General features: G+C 41.3%; 1 protein-coding gene across 1 annotated transcript in view; it reads right to left on the bottom strand.

Annotated features, from left to right (window-relative positions):
* The window catches only part of LOC115109513 (low-density lipoprotein receptor class A domain-containing protein 3-like), a 117,380-nt gene extending 101,029 nt beyond the window's left edge, over positions 1-16,351 (bottom strand). The window contains exon 1 of the mRNA XM_029634470.2: positions 16,001-16,351. Coding sequence (XP_029490330.1) covers positions 16,001-16,052 — 52 coding nt within the window. The 5' untranslated portion in view covers positions 16,053-16,351. The remainder of the gene's footprint in view (positions 1-16,000) is intronic.
* Positions 16,352-26,756: the final 10,405 nt, after the last annotated feature.

Consider the following 26,756-nt stretch of genomic DNA (forward strand, 5'->3'; position numbering starts at 1 on the left):
TGCCCACTCACTGGGGAGCCAGGCCCAGCCTGGCTGTGACCCTGCCCAGACATATGAAATCCATAGATTAGGGCCTAATGAAGTTGACCTTTTATGAACTATAACCGAGTAAAGTCATTGAAATCGTTGATATTTTTGTTCAGTATAGTATAGGCTATCTTTCGTAATGATCGATATCAGCAAAATGCCTGCGATAAGTGATCGGTGTAGATACTTTTAGGTTTATCTTCCCAGCTCTACCTCCCCCCAACAGATACATACTGTACACACATGATTTAAAATATATATATTTTTGTACCTTTATTTATTCATAAGTGGGTGCACACAACCCATTACATCACTGGGGACAAGCTTCCTGTCAGAGGAAGGCCCAAAAAAGTCAAAAGTCATAGACAGTTCTCTCTGCTACCGCACGGCAAGTGGTACTGGAGCTCCAAGTCTAGGACTAAAAGGCTCCTTATCAGCTTCTACCCCCAAGCCATAAGGCTGCTGAACAATTAATTAGATGGACATCCTGACTATTTACATTGACCCCCCCGATTGTTTTTACACTGCTGCTAGTCACAGTTTATTTAGTTATTTCTTAACTCTATTTCTTGAACTGCATTGTTGGTTAAGGGCTTGTAAGTAAGCATTTCACAGTAAGGTCTACCTGTTGTATTCAGCGCATGTGACAAATAACATTTTATTTGATATGATTTAGCGGCCTGGTCGTGGGGAGAGATGCCAAGCCACGGTTGACAGAGAAGCAGCATTAAAGCAATTAACATGGGCTTTGCATTTGATTTGGGCTGGCAAGGGGGAGATGTAAACAGCAGGCAGCATCAGCCGATTAGTTCTGGTGAAGATGAGCGCATCGTCTCCACTGTCCCCCTCCAGGAGAGGATTACCCATTACACACACACACACACGCGTTCACACACACACACACCCTCACACACGCGCAAGCAGTTTGACTTTGTGTTAATAGAGAGATTGAGAATGTGTGTGTGTGTCTCCTAGGGGTTTAAAGACAGGTTTCTGACACAACAGGAGTGAAACAATATGCTCCTCCTCTCTCCTGAATTCACCTCTCTAAAATCATTCACAGACAGGCAAATGTTATTGCCTTCCTTTTTTACATGACATATTTCATCAACCATTATACACCAGGGAGAACGCCCAGCCTCCGGTACATGCTCTGAGCTGATCTCCGCTTAACGAGTGGTATTTTCAGGTAGGCAATAATGGGAAATTCAATATCAATATCATGGGGTCTTAAGTCAAAGCTTTGAAATTAATTGTGACAAAGAGGTAATTATTTATAGTCTGCCAAATTGAGATTGATCTTATTTGTTCATTGATGCACTTGCCTGTGAGAGTAACATCAAGTGCGTAATTGGCTTTTCTGTTGAAAGATTCTCATCTGTGATTGGAGTTTCACCCGAGAGGTTAGTGTCTGTGTGAGTGAGCACGTACTAAAAGGTGGAGAGAATTCCACTGGTAGCCTCAGCTGAATGCCAATGTGATGTGAGAGAAGAGAAAGATCATACCTAGGTTTTTTTTTTTTAAATTAAAAAAACATTTTATCCTCTCCTCTGCTCCTGATTCCATGTGCTGCTGTTGCAGGGAGTTATGAAGGTTATTTTATTTTCATGACGGTCTTCATCCATAACTGGCAGGTACACAGTTATACGGTAATTGTGCAAGCCCTAATCACACCTCTCCATCCCATAGGAGGAAGGAGAGGTATTAGAAGTCTTGATGCGTCAGCTGGCCACTTCACTCAGAAAGAAGTCAATCCACCATTCAGTCTTTCCGTCCGTCCGTCTGTCTATCAGTCACCAATTTGGTATGTTACTCTTGCATTTATGTTGCTTTATCTCTATGAAAAACCAGAGATAAGGCATATTCAATGTTTTTTATTAGCACTGAGCCTGAGAGTTTGTCTTGCTCAGTGTTCGATTACATTTGTACTTTGCCCTTCTGCATTTTTTTCAGTCATCCCTCCGCAAGTCTGCATACTTTAGAATAAATACTGATGTGAATGAGCAAGTAGAACAGCTAAGTCTGCAAACATTCACAATTTCACACTCTAGACATCTCAATTCTGATTTGGAGTTTCACAGAAAAAAACTTGTTTGAGAAAATACTTTCTTCAGTGGTGAGTGTGACCTGTTGTTTATCCCTGTGCAAACAGTGAGTTTATCCCTGGATAGCATATATATATATGCTATCCAGGGATAAACTCACAAATATATATATAGACCAGGTTTCACTTCAGGTTATTGAGGCCCTGTGGACCGTTTTCACTTAAATTCTACGTGTAATTCTGTGAGGAATACCAAAGAGCTTGCTGTGGCAGCAGACACACCTAATAGAACAATGAACATTTGATTCAGACAATTTACATCAGGGCTCCAACCCTGTTCCTGGAGGGCTAACATCCTGTAGGTTTTCGCACCAACCCTAATCGAGCGCACCTGATTCTAAAAATGAACTGGTTGATAAGCTGAATCAAGCTAGATTGAAATCCTACAGGAGGGTAGCTCACCCGGAACAGTGTTGGAGCCCTGATCTACATATTTTTTTGAAATTATGCAAAACACAAGTCAGCTAGTAAGCTCTCCAATTAAAAAAAAACTATTTGTGTGTTTGGTTTGTGTGTTTGCAATGTACAGACTTTATGACTACTTTGCCAGTGATTGCATTAGGGCTGACCCCATTTAGGCGAATGGACGATTGTTTGGTCGACTGGCTGTTGGTCGACCAAGATTTCTTTAGTCGAGCAGTGGCAAATATATTTAAAAACAATTATGGCACACTAGACACCTGTCTGATTCACGCCTGTCTGAGTGGACTAATCCATTGAGGAGGCCGCAGGGATGGCACACTAGACACCTGTCTGATACACGCCTGTCTGAGTGGACTAATCCATTGAGGAGGCCGCAGGGATGGCACACTAGACACCTGTCTGATACACGCCTGTCTGAGTGGACTAATCCATTGAGGAGGCCGCAGGGATGGCACACTAGACACCTGTCTGATTCACGCCTGTCTGAGTGGACTAATCCATTGAGGAGGCCGCAGGGATGGCACGCCAGTATCACCAGTAGTACATTTACCGTTAATTAACATCCTTTATAATCTACAATGTTTGGTTACGGTCATTTCTGTTAATGCATTCATTATATTATTATTATTACCATTGTCATTAAAGGAGAGGACACATTGTTTGCAGAGGGCACAACCTTGGCTACACCTCTTAATTTTTTTTTTTTTGTGGGGGGGGGGTTTATTTCATTCCATTTACGAGTTGTCAATTCATTCATTGTCTTGTTTGGAGCACTCTTGTCAATAATGATGTAAGGACACGCACCTGATTACGCATATAAGTAGGCCTAGCCTACCTGGCCTGCGTGCAAATGTAGGCCTAGAAATGTGTCCATTTGGGGATCTGAAACTATTTCAGATTTTCTTAACTCACCATCACTGTTGAGCTTCTCAAAGTCATTTTTTCTTTGCCTCAAAAAGCAAGTAAACAAAGTCTGTTTTTACATCCATTGAGAATGAATAGTTCCCTCCACGTAGCCTACTTGAAAAATCTTTCCAGCTCTCTCCCTTTCGATAACCACTCAGCATGAAAGGGGAAACCTGTGATGCTCTGATCCGGTGGAAACGTCATAAAGGCTTACCTGATTATCCCTTGGGCAAATAGCCTACAGCTGTGTCTGTCTGTCCGGAGCTCATTGGCCTGAAGGTCCAGAATATTGTATACAATGTTACAGGTTTGCTAACAGGACAAGTTAATAGTTAATACAATGTTTCAAGTTCCTTGCAGACAGGCCATGTGTAGCCAATATGATGTATAGGACACTTCTTTTTATCAGGATATATTCGACTTGAGGGCTGCAAACGTTTTATTTGTTGGCTTTTGCAAAAAAAAAAAACGTGAAACTTGAATGTGAAACTCAAAATGAGATGTCTAGTGTGTGAAATTGTGAATGTTTGCAGACTTAGCTGTTCTACTTGCTCCAGTTAACATTGCAGAGTTTTTGTTCTACACTGAGCCTGAGAGTTTGTCTTGCTCAGTATCGGACTACATTTGTACTTTGCCCTTCTGCCTTTTTTTGCAGTCATCCCTCCACAAGGGAATGCTGACTTGCCTATTTAAATAAAAGGTTAAAGAAATCAAAAATAAAATAAGAACAACATGGCCAGCAGCGGGAGGAGGAGGGTCGGGTAGGGAACAGGTTTTTGTTCTTCTGGTTAGGCTATATTGATCTCTGGCTCCATCTTTAGAAATTTGTGTGTCTTCATTTTTAATGAAGTATGCTTCCGTGCTTAAAGCATCAGAGAACCTCAGTAGCCTACATATAGTTGATTTATTCAAACAGGGTGGAAAAGTAGACGCTTAAAAATGATTGATCAATTGAATGAGAAAGAAGACAACTGTCAGTCAAGCACATTTTTTTTGTCAGAGACAGCCATAGATCGCATATTTAGAGCATCATATTAGATAATGTCATGACTGTCCAAAGCTATTGTTTGGAGTTCAGCTCTCCACTGCAAGCACATGAATATAACTACAAACCATGCACTTTGCCAATACATCCATACCAAGGTTTAGTGTAACCCAAACACTATCATAAAAGTAATGTAGTAGCTCTTATCCAGTGACCTACACTCAGTCAGCACATAAATACACAATCAATGGTATATAGCAGATAGTACACAACAGCAAATAACACCCTGTGAGCCAGTCTCAGAGGGATGATGGGATTGCTGTCTGTGTCCGTGGTGCCACGCTGTGTGACACAACACAGCAAATGACTCCTGATCGCAGGGACAGCAGGGGAGCCAGCTGTCTGGCAGGCAGCAGGAGGACAACACAGGGCCCTAATGGCCTTTTCCAACACACAACACTAGAGAATAGAAGAAAACCGACAGAGAGAGGGAAAGAAGAGGTAATGGTGTGTTGTAGGCGTCACAAACAATCTGTAGATTTGGTTATCCATGGGAGATACCAAGTTATATCCACCCCTGCCCAGAATGAGGGGAATGAAATCTCCTACCTCCTCAGGCTTCCTTGTTTCTGTGGTGATGATGAGTTAATGGGTTGCCAGGAGACAGCACTGCAGTGACATGAAACACTGCCATGTACTCACTCTACATGGCACTGTCATTTTATTCTAAAAGACGGCATTCGGATAAATACGTTGTTCTTAAAGTAACACTTCTCTGCTGCTACTCCTTGGCTTAGGCATACAGCTAGGTGTGTGCATGTTTGTATGTGTGTGTTCATGTGTGCCAGTGTGTGGAGTCAATTAAAGCCAAACAGACAAGAGTCTCCTTTAAAAACTTCCAAAACAAAACAGATTTGTCGCCGGGACCTAACTCCCAGATTAAAGCCTATATCTCATGTTAAGGTTTGAAAGTTTAAACTTGTGAGAGGCTATTTGAATGAAGACCAGAAGTGACTGGATCAGTGTTATAAACTCCAAGTGTAACGGCATTCCTCCTCCTCTTCTGAGGAGGAGTAGCGAGAAGGATCGGAGGACCAATGCGCAGCGTGGTAAGTGTCCATTATGTTTAATACGAAAAACAACAGAACACTAGGACAAAACAAAATAACGTGCATCAACGAAAACCGAAACAGTACCGTGTGGTAACAAACACTCACACGGAAACAAACACCCACAACTCAAAAGTGAAACCCAGGCTACCTAAGTATGATTCTCAATCAGAGACAACTAACGACACCTGCCTCTGATTGAGAACCATACTAGGCCGAAACAGAAACCAAACATAGAAAAACAAACATAGACTGCCCACCCCAACTCACGCCCTGACCATACTAAATAAAGACAAATCAAAGGAAATAAAGGTCAGAACGTGACACCAACGGGAAGAGCATACAGCACATTCTAGTCCAAACCATGGTGAGCAGTACAGTTAACAAGCCACATGTTGTCATATGAATATACATTATTCAAATATCTCACCAGGATTACAAACTTTGGCCCACCAAAGGTAGCAGTACAGGGTCTTTGAACTTCACAAACTATGTCAGAGAAGATTCTTAGCTATCGATATATAAAACCATCCAACCAGTCAAAGGTTGGCTCCAGGGAAGTAGATATGATCGATAGACGACAATGATGAGACTGAGCCTTTCATGGAATAGCAAAGCACTTTGGATCGATCAGCAATCAATTTCTAATGAGTTCTCTGGACAATCTTTTTTTCAAACCTCTTCTTTTGTTTCCCCTTCGATCCATACATCTCTAGATAGATCAGCTCCATGACGCAGCATGATTAATAGATCACAAAGCAGAGCTCAGGTTGGATGGAAGGAGATGCTTCATCAGGTAGAGATGGACAGAATCCCATCCAAATGAAATGAAAATAATACAGAAAGAATAACAAACAAGTGGTCTAATTAATCCCATTACACGTAGTATTTTATTCAGAAATTCAATGATTGCCGATAGAGGATTTGTCTGCACTTTTTAAAGCACAGTGTGGGAAATTCTCATATCTGCTTCAACTACTGAATTCTGTCCGTAATTGTCTGGCCCATGTCTGTAAAACACAGCATGTCAAAACACATGGCCCATGTCAAAACACAGCACTGGTATTGAGTTGAAAGTATGGTGCTATGCTGGGGAGGTCTGAAATGTGACTTCAGTCATGTGGCTTTGTTTAACAACTCTGGGAAATGGCACCAACTCTATCACACACAAGGTTTCTCCCCAATTTCGTGGTATCCAATTGCTTAGTAGCTACTATCTTGTCTCATCGCTACAACTCCCGTACGGTCTCGGGAGAGAGGACGGTTGAAAGTCATGCGTCCTCTGATACACAACCCAACCAAGCCGCACTGCTTCTTAAAAAAGCGCGCATCCAACCCAGAAGCCAGCCGCACCAATGTGTCGGAGGAAACACCATGCACCTGGCAACCTTGGTTAGGAGTCGCTGGTGCGCGATGAGACAAGGATATCCCTACCGGCCAACCCCTCCCCCACGGACCTCCCGGTCGCGGCCGGTTATGGCAGAGCCTGGGCGCGAACCCAGAGTCTCTGGTGGCACAGCTGGCGCTGCAGTACAGGGCCCTTAACCACTGCGCCCCCCGAAGGCCCAAGGCAGGCCTAATTGAAGGGACACAGTAGGACAATGTTACGGATACAGGTATCCTGTGTGTGTATGTGTGTGTGTGTGTGTGTGTGTGTATCCTGTGTGTGTATTTCGTTTCTCTCCTTCGCCCCTCATCACAGGTGGCAATCAACATTCCCCAATTAGAAGACACCTCCTCCTGTCTCCATTACCCTATCACATCCCCTTTCCCTTGGTTTAAAAACCCAGTCAGTTGTATTCTTTTTCACTATTATACTTTGCATTGAGTTATCTTACGGGGTCTCGTTACCATCCCCCCCTAGACTGCCGGGCCATCAGGGATTCGTAACAGACAATGATTGGGAGCATATCAGCTGAAGTGAAAACACACACACGGTATGCACATACTGCACAGACACACATACAGTCACAGATGTTTGTGCGTGGACACACACACACACGCACACGCACACACACACACACACACACTAAACACCCTTCCCTGACAATAGAACAACCCAGGAGCACAATATCAACCAAAGGTAAACCATATACAACATGGTTCTGCTCCTCGACTCTGAGTCTCACCAGGTGAGAAATTATTACGGCATCCGATGGTGGATATGAATAAAAAACCTCCAACCACCGGTGTCTTGAAGTGTGAAGTACTACTGAGACTGTAATGGAACACATTAATCTTGATTATGGCGATATCGGGCATGCTTACGTCTGTCTGTTTCCTCACACTGCCATTGCCGTTATTTTTAGCGCGCTGCTTCACAGTAAATACAATAACAAATCTGAGGACGGCAGATATAGGAGATAGTCATTGAATAAATCATATCCTTGTTTGGACCCCAGGAAGAGTAGCTGTCTGATAGAAAGAAGTGTGTTTCTGTGCAGTATCAGGCCATGAGGACTCTGCAAGCAATAAGGTTTGACATACAATCGTGGCCAAAAGTTTTCACAGTCTGCTGCTTCAGTTTATGATGGCAATTTGCATATACTCCAGAATGTTATGAAGAGTGATCAGATGAATTGCAATTAATTGCAACGTCCCTCTTTGCCATGCAAATAACTGAATCCCTAAAAAACATTTCCACTGCACTTCAGCCCTTCCACAAAAGGACCAGCTGACATGTCACTGACTCTCTCGTTAACACAGGTGTGAGTGTTGGCATGGACAAGGCTGGAGATCACACTGTCATGCTGATTGAGTAACTGACTGGAAGCTTCAAAAGGAGGGTGGTACTTGGAATCATTGTTCTTCTTCTGTCAAACATGGTTACCTGCAAGGAAACACGTGCCGTCATCATTGCTTTGAACAAAAAGGGCTTCACAGGCAAGGATATTGCTGCCAGTAACATTGCACCTAAATCAACCATTTATCGGATCTTCAAGGAGAGCAGTTCAATTGTTGTGAAGAAGGCTTCAGGGCGGCCAAGAAAGTCCAGCAAGCGCCAGGACCGTCTCCTAAAGTTGATTCAGCTTCGGGATCGGGGCACCACCAGTCCCGAGCTTGCTCGGGAATGGCAGCAGGCAGGTGTGAGTGCATCTGCACACACAGTGAGGCAAAGACTTTTGGGGCATCCGGAAAAAAGCTTGTCCAGAGAAGACCAGGTGAGTTCTACCATCAGTCCTGTGTCATGCCAACACTAAAGCATCCTGAGACCATTCATGTGTGGGGTTGCTTCTCAGCCAAGGGATTGGGCTCACTCACAATTTTGCCTAGGACCACAGGAATGGTACCAACACATCCTCCGAGAGCAACTTCTCCCAACCATCCAGGAACAGTTTGGTGACGAACAATGCCTTTTCCAGCATGATGGAGCACCTTGCCATAAGGCAAAAGTGATAACTAAGTGGCTCAGGGAACAAAACATCGATATTTTGGGTCCATGGCCAGGAAACTCCACAGGCCTTAATCCCATTGAGAACTTGTGGTCAATCCTCAAGAGGCAGGCGGACAAACAAAAACCCACAAATTCTGACAAACTCCAGGCATTGATTATGCAAGAATGGGCTGCCATCAGTCAGGATGTGGCCCAGAAGTTAATTGACCGCATGCCAGGGCAGATTGCAGAGGTCTTGAAAAAGAAGGGTGAACACTGCAAATATTGACTCTTTGCATCAACTTCATGTAATTGTCAAATGCCTTTGACACTTATGAAATGCTTGTAATTATAATTATAATTCAGTATTCCATAGTAACATTTTACAAATATCTCAAGACACTGAAGCAGCAAACTTTGGAAATGAATATGTGTCATTCTCAACTTTTGGTCATGACTGTACAGTGAGGTCCAAAAGTATTTGGACAGTGACACTTTTTGGCTCTATATTGAAATGGTACAATGACTATGAGGTTAAAGTGCTTAAAGTGCAGACTGTCAGCTTTAATTTGAAAGTATTTTCATCCATATCGGGTGAAACATTTAGAACAGCATTGCCCAAACTCGGTCGTCGGGATCCCACGGGGTGCACATTTGTTTTTGCCCTAACACTACAAAGCTGATTCAAATGATCAAAGCTTGATGATTAGTTGATTATGTGAATCAGCTGTGTTGTGCTAGAGCAAAAACCAAAATGTTCTCCCCTTGGAGTCCTGAGAACTGAGTTTAGGAAACCCTGGTTTAGATAGTGCCCACATTTTAAGGAACCAAAAGTATTCTGACAAATTCACTTATGCAGTATGTGTATTAAAGTAGTCAAAGGTTAAGTATTTGGTCCCATATTCCTAGCAAGCAATAACTATATCAAACTTGTTGGATGCATTTGCAGTTGGTTTTGGTTGTGTTTCAGATTATTGTTCACAATATACAGTTCCAATTAAGTTTGGACACCTACTTTTTATTTATTTGTACTATTTTCTACATTGTAGAATAAGTAAACACATCAAAATGATGAAATTACACATATGGAATCATGTAGTAACCAAAAAAGTGTTAAACAAATCAAAATATATTTTATATTTGAGATTCTTCAAAGTAGCCACCCTTTGCCTTGATGACAGCATTGCGCACTCTTGGCATTCTCAAAAAAACAGCTTCATGCATTTCAATTAACAGGTGTGCCTTGTTAAGTTCATTTGCGGAATTTCTTTCCTTAGTGTGTTTGAGCCAATCAGTTGTGCTGTGACAAGGTATGGGTGGCATACAGAAGATAGGGCTATTAGGTAAAATACCAAGTCCATATTATGGCAAGAACAGCTCAAATAAGCAAAGGGACATGACAGCCCATCATTACTTTAAGACAAGAAGGTCAGTCAATCCAGTAAATGTCAAGAATTTTGAACAAATCTTCAAGTGCAGTCACAAAAACCATCAAGCGCTATGATGAAACTGGCTGTCTTGAGGACCGCCACAGGAAAAGAAGACCCAGAGTTACCTCTGCTGCACAGGATAAATTAATTACAGTTACCAGCCTCCAAAATTGCAGCCCAAATAAAAGCTTCACAGAGTTCAAGTAACAGACACATCTCAACCTCAACTGTTCAGAGGAGACTGCGTGAATCAGGCCTTCATGGTCGAATTGCTGCAAAGAAACCACTAATACAGGACACCAATAAGAAGACACTTGCTTGGGCCAAGAAATATGAGCAATGGACATTAGACCGGTGGATATCTGACCATTGGTCTGATGAGTCCAAATTTGAGATTTTTGGTTCCAACCGCCGTGTCTTTGTGAGACGCAGAGTAGGTGAATGGATAATCTCTGCATGTGTAGTTTCCACCTTGAAGCCTGGAGGTGGTGGTGTGATGTGCTTTGCTGGTGACACTGTCAGTGATTTATTTAAAATGCAAGGTACACTTAACCAGCATGGCTACCACAGCATTCTGCAGTGATATGCCATCCTATCTGGTTTGCGCTTGTGTGGGACTATCATTTGATTTTCAACAGGACAATGACCCAACACACCTGTGTAAGGTCTATTTGACCATGAAGGAGAGTGATGGAGTGCTGCATCAGATGATCTGGCCTCCACAATCCCCCCACCTCAAACCAATTGAGATGGTTTGAGATGAGTTGGACCGCAGAGTGAAGGAAAAGCAGCCAACAAGTGCTCAGCCTATGTGGGAACTCCTTCAAGACTTTTGGAAAGGCATTCCAGGTGAAGCTGGTTGAGAGAATGTCCAGGGTGTGCAAAGCTGTCTTCAAGGCAAAGGGTGGCTACTTTGAAGAATCTCAAATATAAAATAATTTGATTTGTTTAACACTTTTTGGTTATTACATGATTCCATATGTGTTATTTCATAGTTTTGATGTCTTCACTATTATTCTACAATGTAGAAAATAGTAAAAATAAAGAAACCCTTGTGTTGTGTTCAAACTTTTGACTGGTACTGTAAATTAATGGTAAATGCATTGTGTCATTTTGGTGTCACTTATTTTTCATCATTATTCACAATTCATGAATGATTATTCGTAATCATGGTACCATCCACATTAATGTAGAATTGTTAGGAAACATATTCTATTTTAATTAATACTAAGTGACTCCAAAATAACACAATACATTATTTCCCATTAATTTATGTTGGGAACAAAATAATCAGAAACAACCAAAACAAACTGCAAATGCATCCAACAAGTTTGTAGAGTAACAAGTTTGATGTAGTAGTCATTGTTTGCTAGGAATGTGGTATTAAACACTAAACTTTAGACTACACATCAGTGAATTTATCAAAATATTTCTGGTTCTCTAAAATGGGGGGGACTATCTATAAGTGCTGTCTTTTCTAAATGGTTCACCCGATATGGATAAAAACCACACATAAAGTTGACAGTCAGCACTCATAGTCATTGCATCATTACAAATCCAAAGTGCTGAGTACAAAGCCAAAACAACAAAACAAATGTTACTGTCCAAATACTTTACCTCACTATATATGCTACGCTAGCACGATCACTTCATTAGGCATTCATTCTGACAGGTCAGGTGGAGCTTTGGTGATTCACATGGTTCTTCAATGAGAAGATGGTGGAACACCACTATTCTATAGTGCTAATGACTACGTTTTTTTGGCCATTCTCTCACTTCAGGGGCAAGCCTGGAAAAGACCACAAAAAAGACCGTACGCACACACACAAGTTATTCCAGCCAGGTCTGTTGTGATTTATATGGTTCATTATGACGGGAATTCTTTACAACCAAACAGAACAGGGTGCCATTGAACACAGAGTCACGGGAGGAGGAAGACACATTAAATGGCCTCTGTAGAGCACAAACAGACAGAACTGGAGTCCATTTTGGAAAGTTATATTTACAATGTATGAGCAGGTTTAATTTGCTCGGTTTCACTTTGTTATTAATAATAGCCAGCTGTGTGTGTGAGTGAGAGATCAGGTCTGGGTGACCTTGATCGGTCAGACCAAAATGGGTCGGTCGCAGAGTCGAGGCCTGAAGTTTGACAGCCCTCTAAATCTAAAACATATAACTTTAACACATTTAATGCATGTGTCATATGTATGGATTTACCACTGTTTAAGATATTACCAACTAAAGTAATATAGGCCTTCATACTGTACTGCAACACTGAGACTGAGACTGTGTTTTACACCAGAGTTCACAAGTGCCAAACAAATGTGAAATGAGAGTTACTGAGAAAGACATCAAGACAAAAGTGAGTCAGCTAAAAAACCTTCCCCCTTTCCAAAATGTAAAATGAGTAGCAGAAAAGCATTCAGTGGCTGCTGCCATACATTTAAAAAAAATGTATCACTAGCCACTTTAAACAATGCCACTTAATATAATGTTTACATACCCTACATTAATCATCTCATGTGTATATACCATACTCTATACCACCTACTGCATCTTGCCATCTTTATGTAATACATGTATCACTAGCCACTTTAAACAATGCCACTTAATATAATGTTCACATTACCCATCTCATATGTATATACTGTACTCGATACCATCTACGGCATCTTGTCTATGCCATTCTGTATCAAGATTCATATATCTTTATGTACATATTCTTCATCCCTTTACACTTGTGTGTGTATAAGGTAGCTGTGGTGAAATTGTTAGGTTAGATTACTTGTTGGTTATTACTGCATTGTCGGAACTAGAAGCACAAGCATTTCGCTACACTCGCATTAACATCTGCATGTGACAAATAACATTTGATTTGATTACTTGTCAGAATTAAATAGACATCCCTTTTAGAGCACAAACATGCAGCGAAAACAATATTTATTTCAAAAGCATGTGTCTCACAAACTGACAGGTAATAGGCTACACAGCGAAATGATTTGGGTCTGGGACCCTTGAGCACCAACATGTGAAGTTCATATTGGGTGTCAAATGAAAGCCAAGTCTCTTTTTTTATTAAGGCATAAAAATGTTTTGGTTTTTTAAAATTAGGAATAAGAAAAGGCTTTGATTTCTGGTCATAGAGATAGAAAAGTGGTTTTGGAAAACATCTACCAAAAAAGTCTTAAAAGGTATGAGAAACGTATGAAAACATAAGAATGTTGAAGTAAAGACCCCTGACTAATATCAACACTTATATTTAGTTTCGGATAAATGATTTGCCTACTGTACATTTTTAAAACACAACCTTATGCTTGTAATTCTGTTACCAAAAACCTACATATTTTTAAGATATTTACTTCTAATTTCTCTCCCTCATGAGGGAGAATAATGAATATGTAACAAAGAAAGTTAGATGTACCAATTAGTTCGTGTTTTTACCAATATCAAGTTTGTTTATGAATTAAGTGATTAAAACTCGTAATTACCGAAATCATAAAACACAGTTGGGTCACGTGCTACTGCCATCCTTTCCACTGGCATACTGTTATGTTCAGCTCATAACTGTTTTCTTTATCTTTCTGTCATCTGGTGGTCAAAGCAAGACTATAAAAACAATCTGGACAACCCCTCCCTCTCTCTCGCCAGTTAGCCACGGCCGTTACCGACACCTACGACCTTTTCTGTTACTGTAACAAGGACATCCATGGACGGGCCAAATATGAACCAATCATAAATGTCTGTTTCACAAGTTTGGACAGCACAGTACAGTACAGTAGAGAACAGTAAAGGGCCTGGTTTCCCAAAAGCATCTTAAGACTAAGTTCATCGTTAGAGCCTGTACAGAAAGGTACAGTAGAGTTCAGTAAAGTGCAGTAGAGCACACACTGGAGTAGAGAACCATGTGTGCTTTAATGCACTGTACTCTACTGTACTGAACTCTGCTGTGCCATACTGTGATGTCCAAACTTGTGAAACATAGACGTCTATGATTGGTTCAGATTTTGTCTGGTCCGGACCAACCAAATGTGGTCGTTTGGGGGCAGAGCTCATTCAAATAATAGCCCTGTGTGTAGAATAATACCCAAATATGCTAAACATATAATGCATATTTCTACATTTGTGTACCTGTTCAGGATGCATCACCATGAAGAGAATGATATTCATACCCATAATTATGCATTTCTGTATAGTACAAATCAGGGACCAATGATGTAATTCTGTTAGCGGTTTAAAATCCACTTCACTTCAATAACAAAAATAAAAAATGTGAAACTCAATGTGTCATGTCATAGATGTCTTCTTGCAGACATCCTTGAATCTTCATTTTTGGAAAACGTTGTCGCATTAGAAACTAAGGGCGATTTTACCGTAATATCGTTACGAAACTTTGCATCTGCACAGTTCTTCCAGTAAATGTGTTTTGTGACATTATCTGTGTAAATTGTTCAAAGTAGTACTTGTTCATAGAGTTGTATGTTTTGTTAAACTTTAAAAAGCAATGTTTTTTTTTAGCATACATTTTAAAGTGACAAATCTGTTCTCGTTGCGGACAAGTCAACTCAGTACTCTGACGTAGCCTTTAAATCTGAAACATGTTGAGTTTGAATAACAAAAAGGCATCATCTTTTGAACTCCCATTGCCCTCATAAAGTGGCTCAATGTGTTTTGCACAGCAAATCAACCTTCACCTGTCAGTCTTTATTCAAACAGTGTCGAACGATCTATGCAACTTGGTAACAGGCATCATACTAGAGCCTACACTGGACTTTATTGAATGAAAAACTATCTACTATGTAACTATAAACACAATATTGTTACTACAGTTTTTCCTGTGTAGGCTAGTTGCTCTCAATATAGGGCTCTGGTTACATGTACTTACAATAATGATATAGGCATACATGGTAGGCCACACGTTCATGTAGCCATACTGAAAGCATTGAAAATCGTATCCTGGTAATGTAATTCTGTAATACTTACTGCCTGCTGCACAGTCTGATAGAAGTGTAAATAGAGGCAGACTAGGCTTCTCTCCATGCCCCCACTCGGCCCTTCAGCTGCCATGGCGGGGCAGGGGCACAGATTGACTTGTCAACGTTGCCCTGTCAACAACCTCAGATCATAACAACCCTGCGTCCTCTGACTCCTCTCCCTCTGATTTACCTCTCACACGTCACATAGCATCCTTACTCACAAACATACAGTATAAGGCAATCTAGCCCTACACATGGCTGCCAAACGTTTAACGGCATAAACTGCCATGCAATGCGATGTCCTGGGAAACACAGCCTACGCACCACAAGAAAAGAACGGGAATTTGAGAATGGCCCGCTGCTTTCGGGTTTGGCAAAAGTAAAACAACGGGACGTAGCGGAACTAAATCGACTTCGCAGCCTGTTGGTTGCACATACTTTACCCCAACTCCGCTTGAAGTTAGCGCTGGTAACAGTGTAACAGTGTAACATTTTGACAACAACGATATTGTGCACACAAAAGTGGCAAATATGATATATCGTTATTGTTACGTCTGTTGCGAAAGCACGCGTGTTCTTTCCCTTCCAGAGCAGCCACAACAGCACTGTTAGAAGCGCCTACAGATTAAAAAGCTTGAATACGAAAAACTACGTATTAAAAAAAACTTACCAACCGAGCTTGAGCCCGTCCCCGAACTAAGCAAGATGTACCAGATCCACATCTTATGGTCTTTTTTCGGCCTGCCCTTTTTGCACCCCGCCGCGGGCCAACAATCGGGGCAATAGAACACTTATCCGGTTTGCTCCTATCTCCACTTTCGCGTTGTTTTCTCCTTTTTTCTATTCGGGACAAAGTTAGAAAATGGTTTGCGTGAAGAGCCGGATTCTCACAGGGACAGAGTTTTCAGAATCAGGGCTGGGGAGGAAGAGGCTGGCGGTGGTAGGGGCTTGAGGGGTGGTGGCAGGGGATTTGGAGTGAGTGGGGATCACTGGGTGGGGATCGGTTTAGCGCCGTGTGAGAGGCGGAGACTTGTGGCTGCTACAGAAGACTAAAGGTCGGTTGGGAGTAGGACCATGTATGTGCCTCGAAGGCAGGCACTCACATTAGTTCTTGATCACAGAACATGAGATATAGCCAGGCATCTATTAATCCAAAAATGTTGAAAATAGTGACATTCAGCCATTAGTTATTCGTCCTTTATACATACTTTGTTTGTGAGATTAAATCTCAGTAGACTTTAAACTTCTGGTTTGTGAGATTAAATATCTGTAGACTTTAGACTTTGGAGACCTGGGAAAAACTATGTGGAAGTTGCACTGAGCAGTTGAAATAGGCTACAGTTCCTTGTTTGCTCTCAATCAAAAATAACTACAGAAGTTAAAACATCCGTTTCTAAATAAATATGTATACAAGTGTATATGTTTTTCCCCTATGTGAACTTCTATTTCAACAAGAGTAAACTATTCAGTCAATGTATCAAAGATATACATTGCATTAGCATCTCTCTCTCAAACACACACATATATACACACACACACACAACCAAGCATGCACACCCACAAAACACACACAGTCTGTCTGTCACAGTGTCAGTGTTATGAATAGTGTGTCAACTCTGAAAACAGAGGGAGCAGATGGAAGAGGGGTGATGAGCTTTCACCAGAGCAGACCTATCCTCTTTATCGTTCAACGCAGCTGTGTGAAGTCAAAGACAGACCCAAACAAAAAGCCAGCTTTTGATAACACCCTAACCTGCAGGCATATGATCTGGAAAAGCCCCCACTATCAAACAACCTCCAGCCCTGAAAGAATTCATCAGCACATTGCTTATCAAGGCAGCTGGGCCTGGAGCAGGCAGGCAAACAGGCAGCACAGGGGGTCAGATAAATGCATGAGGCCATTGTCATCAATCTCGGGTTTGATCTACAATACCAGTCAAAAGTTTGGACACACCTGCTCATTCAAGGGTTTTTCTTTATCTGTACTATTTTCGAACATTGTATAATAATAGTGAAGACATCAAAACTAGGAAATAAATCATATGGAATCACGTACTAACCAAAAAAGTGTTAAACAAATCAAAATATATTTTATATTTGAGATTCTTCAAAGTAGCCACCCTTCTTCTTGATGACATCTTTGCACAGTCTTGGCATTCTCTCAACCAGCTTCACCTGGAATGCTTTTCCAACAGTCTTGTAAGGAGTTCCCACATATGCTGAGCACTTGTTGGATGCTTTTCCTTCACTCTGCGATCCAACTCATCCAAAACCATCTCAATTGAGTTGAGGTCGGGTGATTATGGAGTCCAGGTCATCTGATGCAGCACTCCATCACTCTCCTTCTTGGTAAAATAGCCTTTACACAGCTTAGAGGTGTGTTGGGTTATTGTCCGGTTGAAAAACAAATGATAGTCCCACTAAGCGCAAACCAGATGGGATGGTGTATTACTGCAGAATGCTGTGGCAGCCATGCTGGTTAAGTGTGCCTTTAATTATAAATAAATCACAGACAGTGACACCATCACACTACCTTCACGGTGGAAACCACACATGCGTATACCATCTGTTCACCTACTCTGCATCTCACAAAGACACAGAGGTTGGAACCAAAAACCTCAAATTTGGACAGATTTCCACCGGCCTAATGTCTAATGTCCATTGCTTGTGTTTCTTGGCCCAAGCAAGTCTCTTCTTATTATTGTTGTCCTTTACAGTTGATGTTGAGATGCGTCTGTTACTTGAACTCTGAAGCTTTTATTTGGGCTGCCGTTTCTGAGGCTGGTAACTGTAATGATCTTATCCTCTGCAGCAGAGGTAACTCTGGGTCTTCTTTTCCTGTGGCGGTCCTCATTAGAGCCAGTTTCATCATAGCGCTTGATGGTTTTTGCGACTGCACTTGAAGAAACTTTCAAAGTTCTTGAAATGTTCTGCAGTGACTGACTTTCATGTCTTAAAGTAATGATGGACTGTCATTTCTCTTTGCTTATTTGAGCTGTTCTTGCCATAATATGGACTTGTTTTCTTTACCAAACCTTTTGTATACCACCCATACCTTGTCACAACACAACTGATTGGCTCAAACGCATTAAGAAGGAAAGAAATTCCACAAATAAACTTTTAACAAGCCACACCTGTTAATTGAAATGGATTCCAGGTGACTACCTATGAACCTGTTTGAGAGAATGCCAAGAGTGTGCAAAGCTGTCATTAAGGCAAAGGGTGGGTACTTTGAAGAATCTCAAATATGTTTTTATTTGTTTCTCTTTTTTGGGTTACTACATGATTCCATATGTTATTTCATAGTTTTGATGTCTTCACTATTATTCTACAATGTAGGAAATAGGAAAAATAAGGAAAAAGCCTTGAATGAGTAGGTGTGTCCACACTTTTGACTGGTACTGTATATCGGTTGTTATGGCCATATTTAAATGTCATTAGGATGCATCACTTTCTTTCTCACTCGTGTACTAAATTGTTTTCCATACTACACTGAAATCAATCAAATAATGTATTATGAGGAGCAGAGATTGAGAGACCAAACACAAATGTTCCAATGTTAATAGCAAATGGATTCATAATTGAGAGAAGCCCTTGAGTAGCTGATGATAATACACCATAACAATACCAGTACTGAATTGCTAAACAAAAAGATCTATAATGAATGAGGAGCACAGAGCAGAGTAAACAGTTTGAGGCCTGTGGTCCCTCCTTGGTCCCTGCAGTGGGAACGTCAGAACAAGGAAATGTTCCCCTCACCATTGATTGACACGCAGAGCTCTCAGTAATGTCCCATCAATTAGCTGAAGCTATCTATAAACAGCAGGCCTGCAGGACCTAATTAGCCTGTTGGCGAGTGACAAATGTATTTAATGTAACCACTGGCAACCACCAACCTCATTAGCGAACATTAAACTCTAATATGAAGGTTGTTATTGCCTTAATCACAGGAGAAACCCAATTAGACGGCAGGTTTGGAAAATGATTCTGGGTCAGAGATGTACGATGTGATTGTTGGAGGCAGGAAAGGAAGAAGGGGACAGAGCAGTGCAACCTGAGATAACTTAGCCTGTGGGGGCATTGATAAAGGGAGGGAGGGGAAATGGTGGAGAGAGGGAGAGAAAGAGGAAATGTAGGGAGAGGCTAGTTAGAGGGAGAGAGTGGATATTTAGAGGGGGAGAAAGAGAGAGTGGTAGGGAGATGGAGATTAATTCAATTTTTTATTTCACCAGGTTTCACCTTTATTTAACCAGCCAGTTGAGAACAAGTTCTCATTTACAACTGCGACCTGGACAAGATAAAGCAAAGCAGTGCGACAAAAACAACAACACAGAGTTACACATAAACAAACGTACAGTCAATAACACAAAATAAAAGAAAAATAGACAGATCTATGTACTGTGTGTGCAAATGTAGGGAGGTAGGCAATAAATAAGCCATAGAGGTGAAAATAAGTTGCTGCAGGGGGTCCTGAGTTGTTGGCCGGGGTAGGGGTAGCCAGGTGGAAAGCACGTCCAGCTGTGGAACAATGCTTATTGAAATTATCGTAGATTTATCGGTGGTGACAGTGCTTCCTATCCTCAGTGCAGTGGGCAGCTGGGAGGAGGTGCTCTTATTCTCCATGGACTTTACAGTGACCCAAAACCTTTTGGAATTAGTGCTACAGGAAGCACATTTTTGTTTGAAAAAGCTAGCCTTCGCTTTCCTAACTGACTGAGTATATTGGTTCCTGACTTCCCTGAAGAGTTGCATGTCACGGGGGCTATTCAATGCTCATGCAGAATGCCACAGGATGTTTTTGTGCTGGTCAAGGCCAGTCAAGTCTGGGGTGAACTGTTCTTAGTTCTACATGTTTGATCAGAGAGATGAAAGAGAGATGTGGGCTATTGAGAGGTTTGGAGTGTGAGAGAGTGTTGGAGAGAGACTAGGCTGTGGTAGGGAAAGAGTGGCAGAGAGGGACAGACAGACAGACAGACAGACAGACAGACAGACAGACAGACAGACAGACAGACAGACAGACAGACAGACAGACAGACAGACAGACAGACAGACAGACAGACAGACAGACAGACAGACAGACAGACAGACAGACAGACAGAGAGGGGTAGGTGTTGAGAGAAAGCAGTAGAGGCCAAGCTGGAGGGGAGATGAGTAAGATGGTAATGTGAGAGAGGGGAGGGAGAGGAGGTGAGACAGGAGTGGCTGTGTGAGAGAGGAGGTATGAAAGGTATACTTGTTTTTGGTATACAGTTCTTGTCGTTGTTGTTCTGAACCCACTACCCACAAGTCGTTGTGATGTCGCCAAGTTTGGCACCCCACACCCGGTCCATTGTTTCGTTGCACCTGTTGGTCTGCCCTGTATGGAGCTCACATGCACCACTGTTGCTCCTGTTTTCTAGTCTGCCCTGTAGGAGCGTGACTGGTATCCAAACATGCATGGCTTGAGATGTGGTCACCGGTCAAGTGTGTGTAGCAAGCTACCTAGTTTATATATCAGCAATCAATCAAATGAATTTATAAAGCCCTTTTTACATCTGCAGATATCACAAAGAGCTATACAGAAACCCAGCCTAAAACCCCTGTCTTGTCTCTGCTATCATTAAATGTGAAGACTTATTTTATCAAATCAATTCTCTATGTGTAATTATTATTACGTGATAAAACTAATCATGTAAACTTTAATTAACTTGGAAGTCGGGGCACCACGGAAAATGTTGAGATTACAAAGTTATAATTTTCCGAAAATAACTCTTCAGATATTTTAATAGCTGATCAATTAGTCTTCTATTAATTAATTATCACCTGTTACCTTCCGTCAGTCTTATCTGAACGTCATAAAATGCTTGGTTATCTGCACGAACCCTAGTTTCCATAATGAATCAGCAATATACAAATTGGCTGAATCATTTATTTACTAACTAACTAAATAGTCACAGAAATACATCACAAACAAACAGTAGAATTGGTTATTTAACAATGATAGAAAAGTCCCTAGTGGGCTAAGTCAACATGCCGGCTTGGTTGACAAAGGGAAGGGCGTGTGGACCGCTCAAGAGGGGGAGATTCATAGCTGATAACGACACTCATAGAAATTGCCAATACTTTACATGAACAACCGCACATTCGAAAAATAAATTGTAATTTACATTTATACGAGTATGTCTTGTTGTCTCTCTCTGGTCGCCGGTCCATCTGCTGGAGAGAGTCGACAGAAAAGTCTCTGGTTGTGTTCCCCAGAAGTCACAGTCTGTCTTTCATGTTTGTCGGTGATTAGAATGGTTACTTCAGAGTACCATTAAAAAATGTTCTCGTAAAATAGATGCTTCGGCGGTTGTCGGTATTCTTGTTCTAGGTTTACGTAATTTCTAGCTGCAGACTAGTAATTCGTGTTGTCTAGAATTTTCTCCTTCTGTAGTGAATCGACAGTCTCAGAGTGTAACCACTTCTAGCCGTGTAGCCAATGCTCCACATGGGATGGTTTTCTAGTCTTATGGTTTGCGTGGTCTTAACCATTCGAGACGTCCGGCTTACAGTGGGTCTCTTTGGCATAAATGTACATTTTGTCACGAGTGATTTTATACTCTTCTGGGAAAAGGGGGCGTTCCATGACGGTGTGTCATGTCTGTGCTCACGGGGGCTGGCTGGGCCACTGACTAGTTAATCTTCATATGAAAATCCATACTCTCATTTAGAAGGTTAACATCACATTACATCTTTTCACAAATAGTTTCATGTTTAATCACATATGTTTCACAATATTTAGATGTAAACCTGACAGCTGGGAAATGTACACTTTAAGAGATACTGTTATGTGTGTTTCCTGTCCTTCATGAGATCACCAAATGAAACACACTCAATATAACTGTCCCTTAATTGAACCTTTTGTGACTAGGGGGCAGTATTTTCATTTTTGGAAAAATAACGTTCCCGTAGTAAACAGGATATTTTGTCAGGACAAGATGCTAGAATATGCATATAATTAACACCTTGGGATAGAAAACACTCTAAAGTTTCCAAAACTAAAAATATTGTCTGTGAGTATAACAGAACTGATGTTGCTGGCGAAAGCCTGAGAAAAATCCAATCTGGAAGTGCCTCATGTTTTGAAAGCGCTTGCATTCCAATGCGTCCCTATTGAGCAGTGAATGGGCTATTGAGCAGTGAATGGGCTATCAACCAGATTCCTTTTTCTCCGTATTCCCCAAGGTGTCTACAGCATTGTGACGTAGTTTTACGCATTTATGTTGAAGAATACCCGTAAGCGGCTACATTGCGCAAGTGGTCACCTGATGCTCCCAGAGTGATTCTCGGGTAAAATACAGAGGTAGCCATTATTCCAATCGGTCCTACTGAAAAACAAATGGTCCCTGTGGATATATTATCGAATAGATATTTGAAAAACACCTTGAGGATTGATTATAAACAACGTTTGCCATGTTTCTGTCAATATTTGGGAGCTAATTTGGAATATTTTTTGGCGTTTTCGTGACTGCAATTTCCGGGCGATTTCTCAGCCAAACGTGAAGAACAAACGGAGTTATTTTGCCTACAAAAATAATATTTTTGGAAAAAAGCAACATTGGCTATCTAACTGGGAGTCTCGTGAGTGAAAACATCCGAAGCTCATCAAAGGTAAACAATTTAATTTGATTGCTTTTCTGATTTCCGTGACCTAGTTACCTGCTGCTAGCTGGACAAAATGCTATGCTAGGCTATCGATAAACTTACACAAATGCTTGTCTAGCTTTGGCTGTAAAGCATATTTTGAAAATCTGAGATGACAGGGTGATTAACAAAACACTAAGCTGTGTCTAAATATATTTCACTTGTGATTGTCATGAATAGGAATATTTTCTAGGAATATTTATGTCCGTTGCGTTATGCTAATTAGTGTCAGTCGATGATTACGCTCCCTCATGCGGGATGGGGAGTTACTAGAGGTTTTAAGTGTCCATGGACCATTCTATCCTTCTCAAAGTAGAAAGAATGTTTCATTCTCCCATTTTGGGGATTTAGGAGTTTGGCCAAGTGAAGTGCTTTGTTCTCTTTCTGTGCTCTCTACCTCTCTTTCTACATGACCAGGGGGAAAGAGTCTCTGCCAGGAATTTATGACCTGAGATAACAACATCTGGGTTTAGGAGAGAGAGTGAGAGGGGGGGGGAATGCACATGTAGAAGCACAGTGGCTAGGAAAAACTCACTAGAAAGGCAGGAACCTAGGAAGATACCTAGAGAGGAACCAAGCTCTGAGGGGTGGCGATTCCTCTTCTGGCTGTGCTTGGTGGAGATTATAACAGTACATGACCAAGATGTTCAAACGCTCATAGATGACCAGCAGGGTCAAATAATAATAATCACAGTGGTTGTAGAGGTTACAACAGGTCAGCACCTCAGAAGTAAATGTCAGGTGGCTTTTCATAGCCGATCATTCAGAGTTAGAGACAGCAGGTGCGGTAGAGAGAGAGAGTCGAAAACAGCAGGTCCGGGACAAGGTAGCACGTCCGGTGAACAGGTCAGGGTTCCCTAGTTGCAGGCAGAACAGTTGGAACTGGAGCAGCAGCAGGAGCAGGTGGACTGGGGACCGCAAGGAGTCATCAGGCCAGGTAGTCCTGAGGCATGGTCCTAGGGCTCAGGTCCTCCGAGAGAAGATAGAATGAGAGGGAGCATACGTAAATTCACACAGGACACCGGATAAGACAGGAGAAATACTCCAGATATAACAGATTGACCCTAGCTCCCCCGACACATAAACTATTGCAGCATAAATACTGGAAGCTGAGACAGGAGGGCTCGGGAGCTGTAGCATACATTTTTATTTGGTCTGGTTGGCTGATAGCCTACGCTCAGCAGAAAGACCGAGTGGAGCGTTTGCCTCTTGAACCTTCCAACCCAACTCCTTCCCTTCTTCAGTTGTAAGTTGCAAGTGTGTCAGGTAAGCATCAACACAGATAGTCTAGAGATTCTAGCTAACCACCATATACTATAATATCTACACAAGCCACAAGCCAGATAGCCATATAGGCCTACCATAAAATAGAAGATTATGACTATTTTATAAAACCGTACATTTGGATCGTGGATGCTGATTGGTTCACAATTATTAATACCATGATGCCCTAATGGCATAATTACCTTTCAAGTAGCAATGCCCATCCACTGTCCTGCTGTCCAGCCAGGCATTCATAAATGTAATCTCACCCCCCCAAAAACATCTAGACATTATTTCCCCATGCTTCTTGCCCAGAATTTGGTTTGGCACAGTGGAGGTTAATATAAAAAATTAATGAATGAATGTGAATGTGAATGTGATAAGACTAAAAGCTTTTCCGATCCAGGCAAATTCATTTATCAGAAACATTATATTGGATATACAGTATCCAAAGAATTAGCAATAGAAACAAAGGTTAAAAAAATAAATGAAAATGCAGTTTTCTGTCATTTCAGCTGCTTGATGGGATTGTGTGTTAGCTTTAGTTTACTAGCTAGATAGCAAAAGATAACATTAGCCTAGCTATACTTCATAACTCTTATTGGTTGTTGCCTATTTATACATGATTGATTAAATCATTATTTACTGAAGTTTTTGTTGCCTATTTATAAAGTGCCTTCAGAAAGTATCCCCACCCCTTGACTTTTTCCACATTTTGTTGTGTTACAATCTGAATATAAAATGAATCAAATTTAGATTTCTTTTGTCACTGGCCTAAACACAATACCCCATAATGTCAAAATGGTATTATGTTTTTGAAATATTTACAAATTAATAAAACATGAAAAGCTCAAATATCTTGAGTCAATAAGTATTCAAAGCCTTTGTTATGGCAACCTTAAATAGGTTCAGGAGTAATACTGTGCTTAATAAGTCGCTTAAGTTGCATGGACCCACTATGTGTGCAATAATAGTGTTTAATATGATTTTTGAATGACTACTTCATCTCTTTACTCCACACACAAAACTATCTGTAAGGTCCCCCAGTCAAGCAATGAGTTTCAAACACAGATTCAACCACAAAGACCAGGGAGGTTTTCCAATGCCTCGCAAAGAAGGACACCTATTGGTAGATGGGTAAAATAAAAAAGCAGACACCGAATATCACTTTGAGCAAAGTTATGAGTTTGAGTGAAGTTTTTTAGGTCACTTTTTTCAATGGGTTTTCATTGGGAATCCAGATTTATAAGGGACCTTCTTGCAGTTCCTATCGCTTCCACTGGATGTCAACACCTGAGGACCTGAGCCCTAGGACCATGCCCCAGGACTACCTGACATGATGACTCCTTGCTGTCCCCAGTCCACCTGGCCGTGCTGCAGCTCCAGTTTCAACTGTTCTGCCTTATTATTATTCGACCATGCTGGTCCTTTATGAACATTTGAACATCTTGGCCATGTTCTGTTATAATCTCCACCCGGCACAGCCAGAAGAGGACTGGCCACCCCACATAGCCTGGTTCCTCTCTAGGTTTCTTCCTAGGTTTTGGCCTTTCTAGGGAGTTTTTCCTAGCCACCGTGCTTCTACACCTGCATTGCTTGCTGTTTGGGGTTTTAGGCTGGGTTTCTGTACAGCACTTTGAGATATCAGCTGATGTACGAAGGGCTATATAAAATACATTTGATTTGATTTGATCTTTAGAAATTGGTTGAGGTTAATCCTTTGTGTAATGAAGAAGTACGGCCATCTTGAACGAGGGTCACTTGAAGTGTACTGTTAGATAGAGGCGCGTGACCAGAAAGCTAGCTACTGTTTGTTTTCCTCCTGTATTGAACACAGATCAATTTTATCGATTTACTTACGTAAAAAAACACCTAAAGTTGTATTACAAATGTTTTGGCAAAGTTTACAGGTAACCTTTGAGATATTTTGTAGTCACGTTGCGCAAGTTGTAACCGGTGTTTTTCTGGATCAAACGCGACAAATAAATGGACATTTTGGATATATATCGACGGAATAATTTGAACAAAAGGACCATTTGTGATGTTTATGGGACATACTGGAGTACCAACAAAATAAGCTGGTCAAAGGTAGGCATGAAATATATTTTTATTTCTGCGTTTTGTGTCGCGCCTGCAGGGTTGAAATATGGTTTCTCTCTTTGTTTACGGAGGTGCTATCCTCAGATAATAGCATTGTTTGCTTTCACTGAAAAGCCTTTTTTAAATCTGACATGTTGGCTGGATTCACAACACGTGTAGCTTTAATTTGCTATCTTGCATGTGTGATTTAAAATGAAAGTTTGATTTTTATAATAATTTATTTGAATTTGGCACTCTGCATTTTCCCTGGCTTTTGGCCAGCATTAAGCATCTCCAATCCAAAATTAAATCTAGAATTGGCTTCCTATTTCGCAACAAAGCCTCCTTCACTCATTCTGCCAAACATACCCTCGTAAAACTGACTATCCTACCGATCTTTGACTTCGGCGATGTAATCC

This window comes from Oncorhynchus nerka, linkage group LG25 (assembly GCF_034236695.1).
Source record: "Oncorhynchus nerka isolate Pitt River linkage group LG25, Oner_Uvic_2.0, whole genome shotgun sequence".
Classification (NCBI taxonomy): Eukaryota; Metazoa; Chordata; class Actinopteri; order Salmoniformes; family Salmonidae; genus Oncorhynchus; species Oncorhynchus nerka.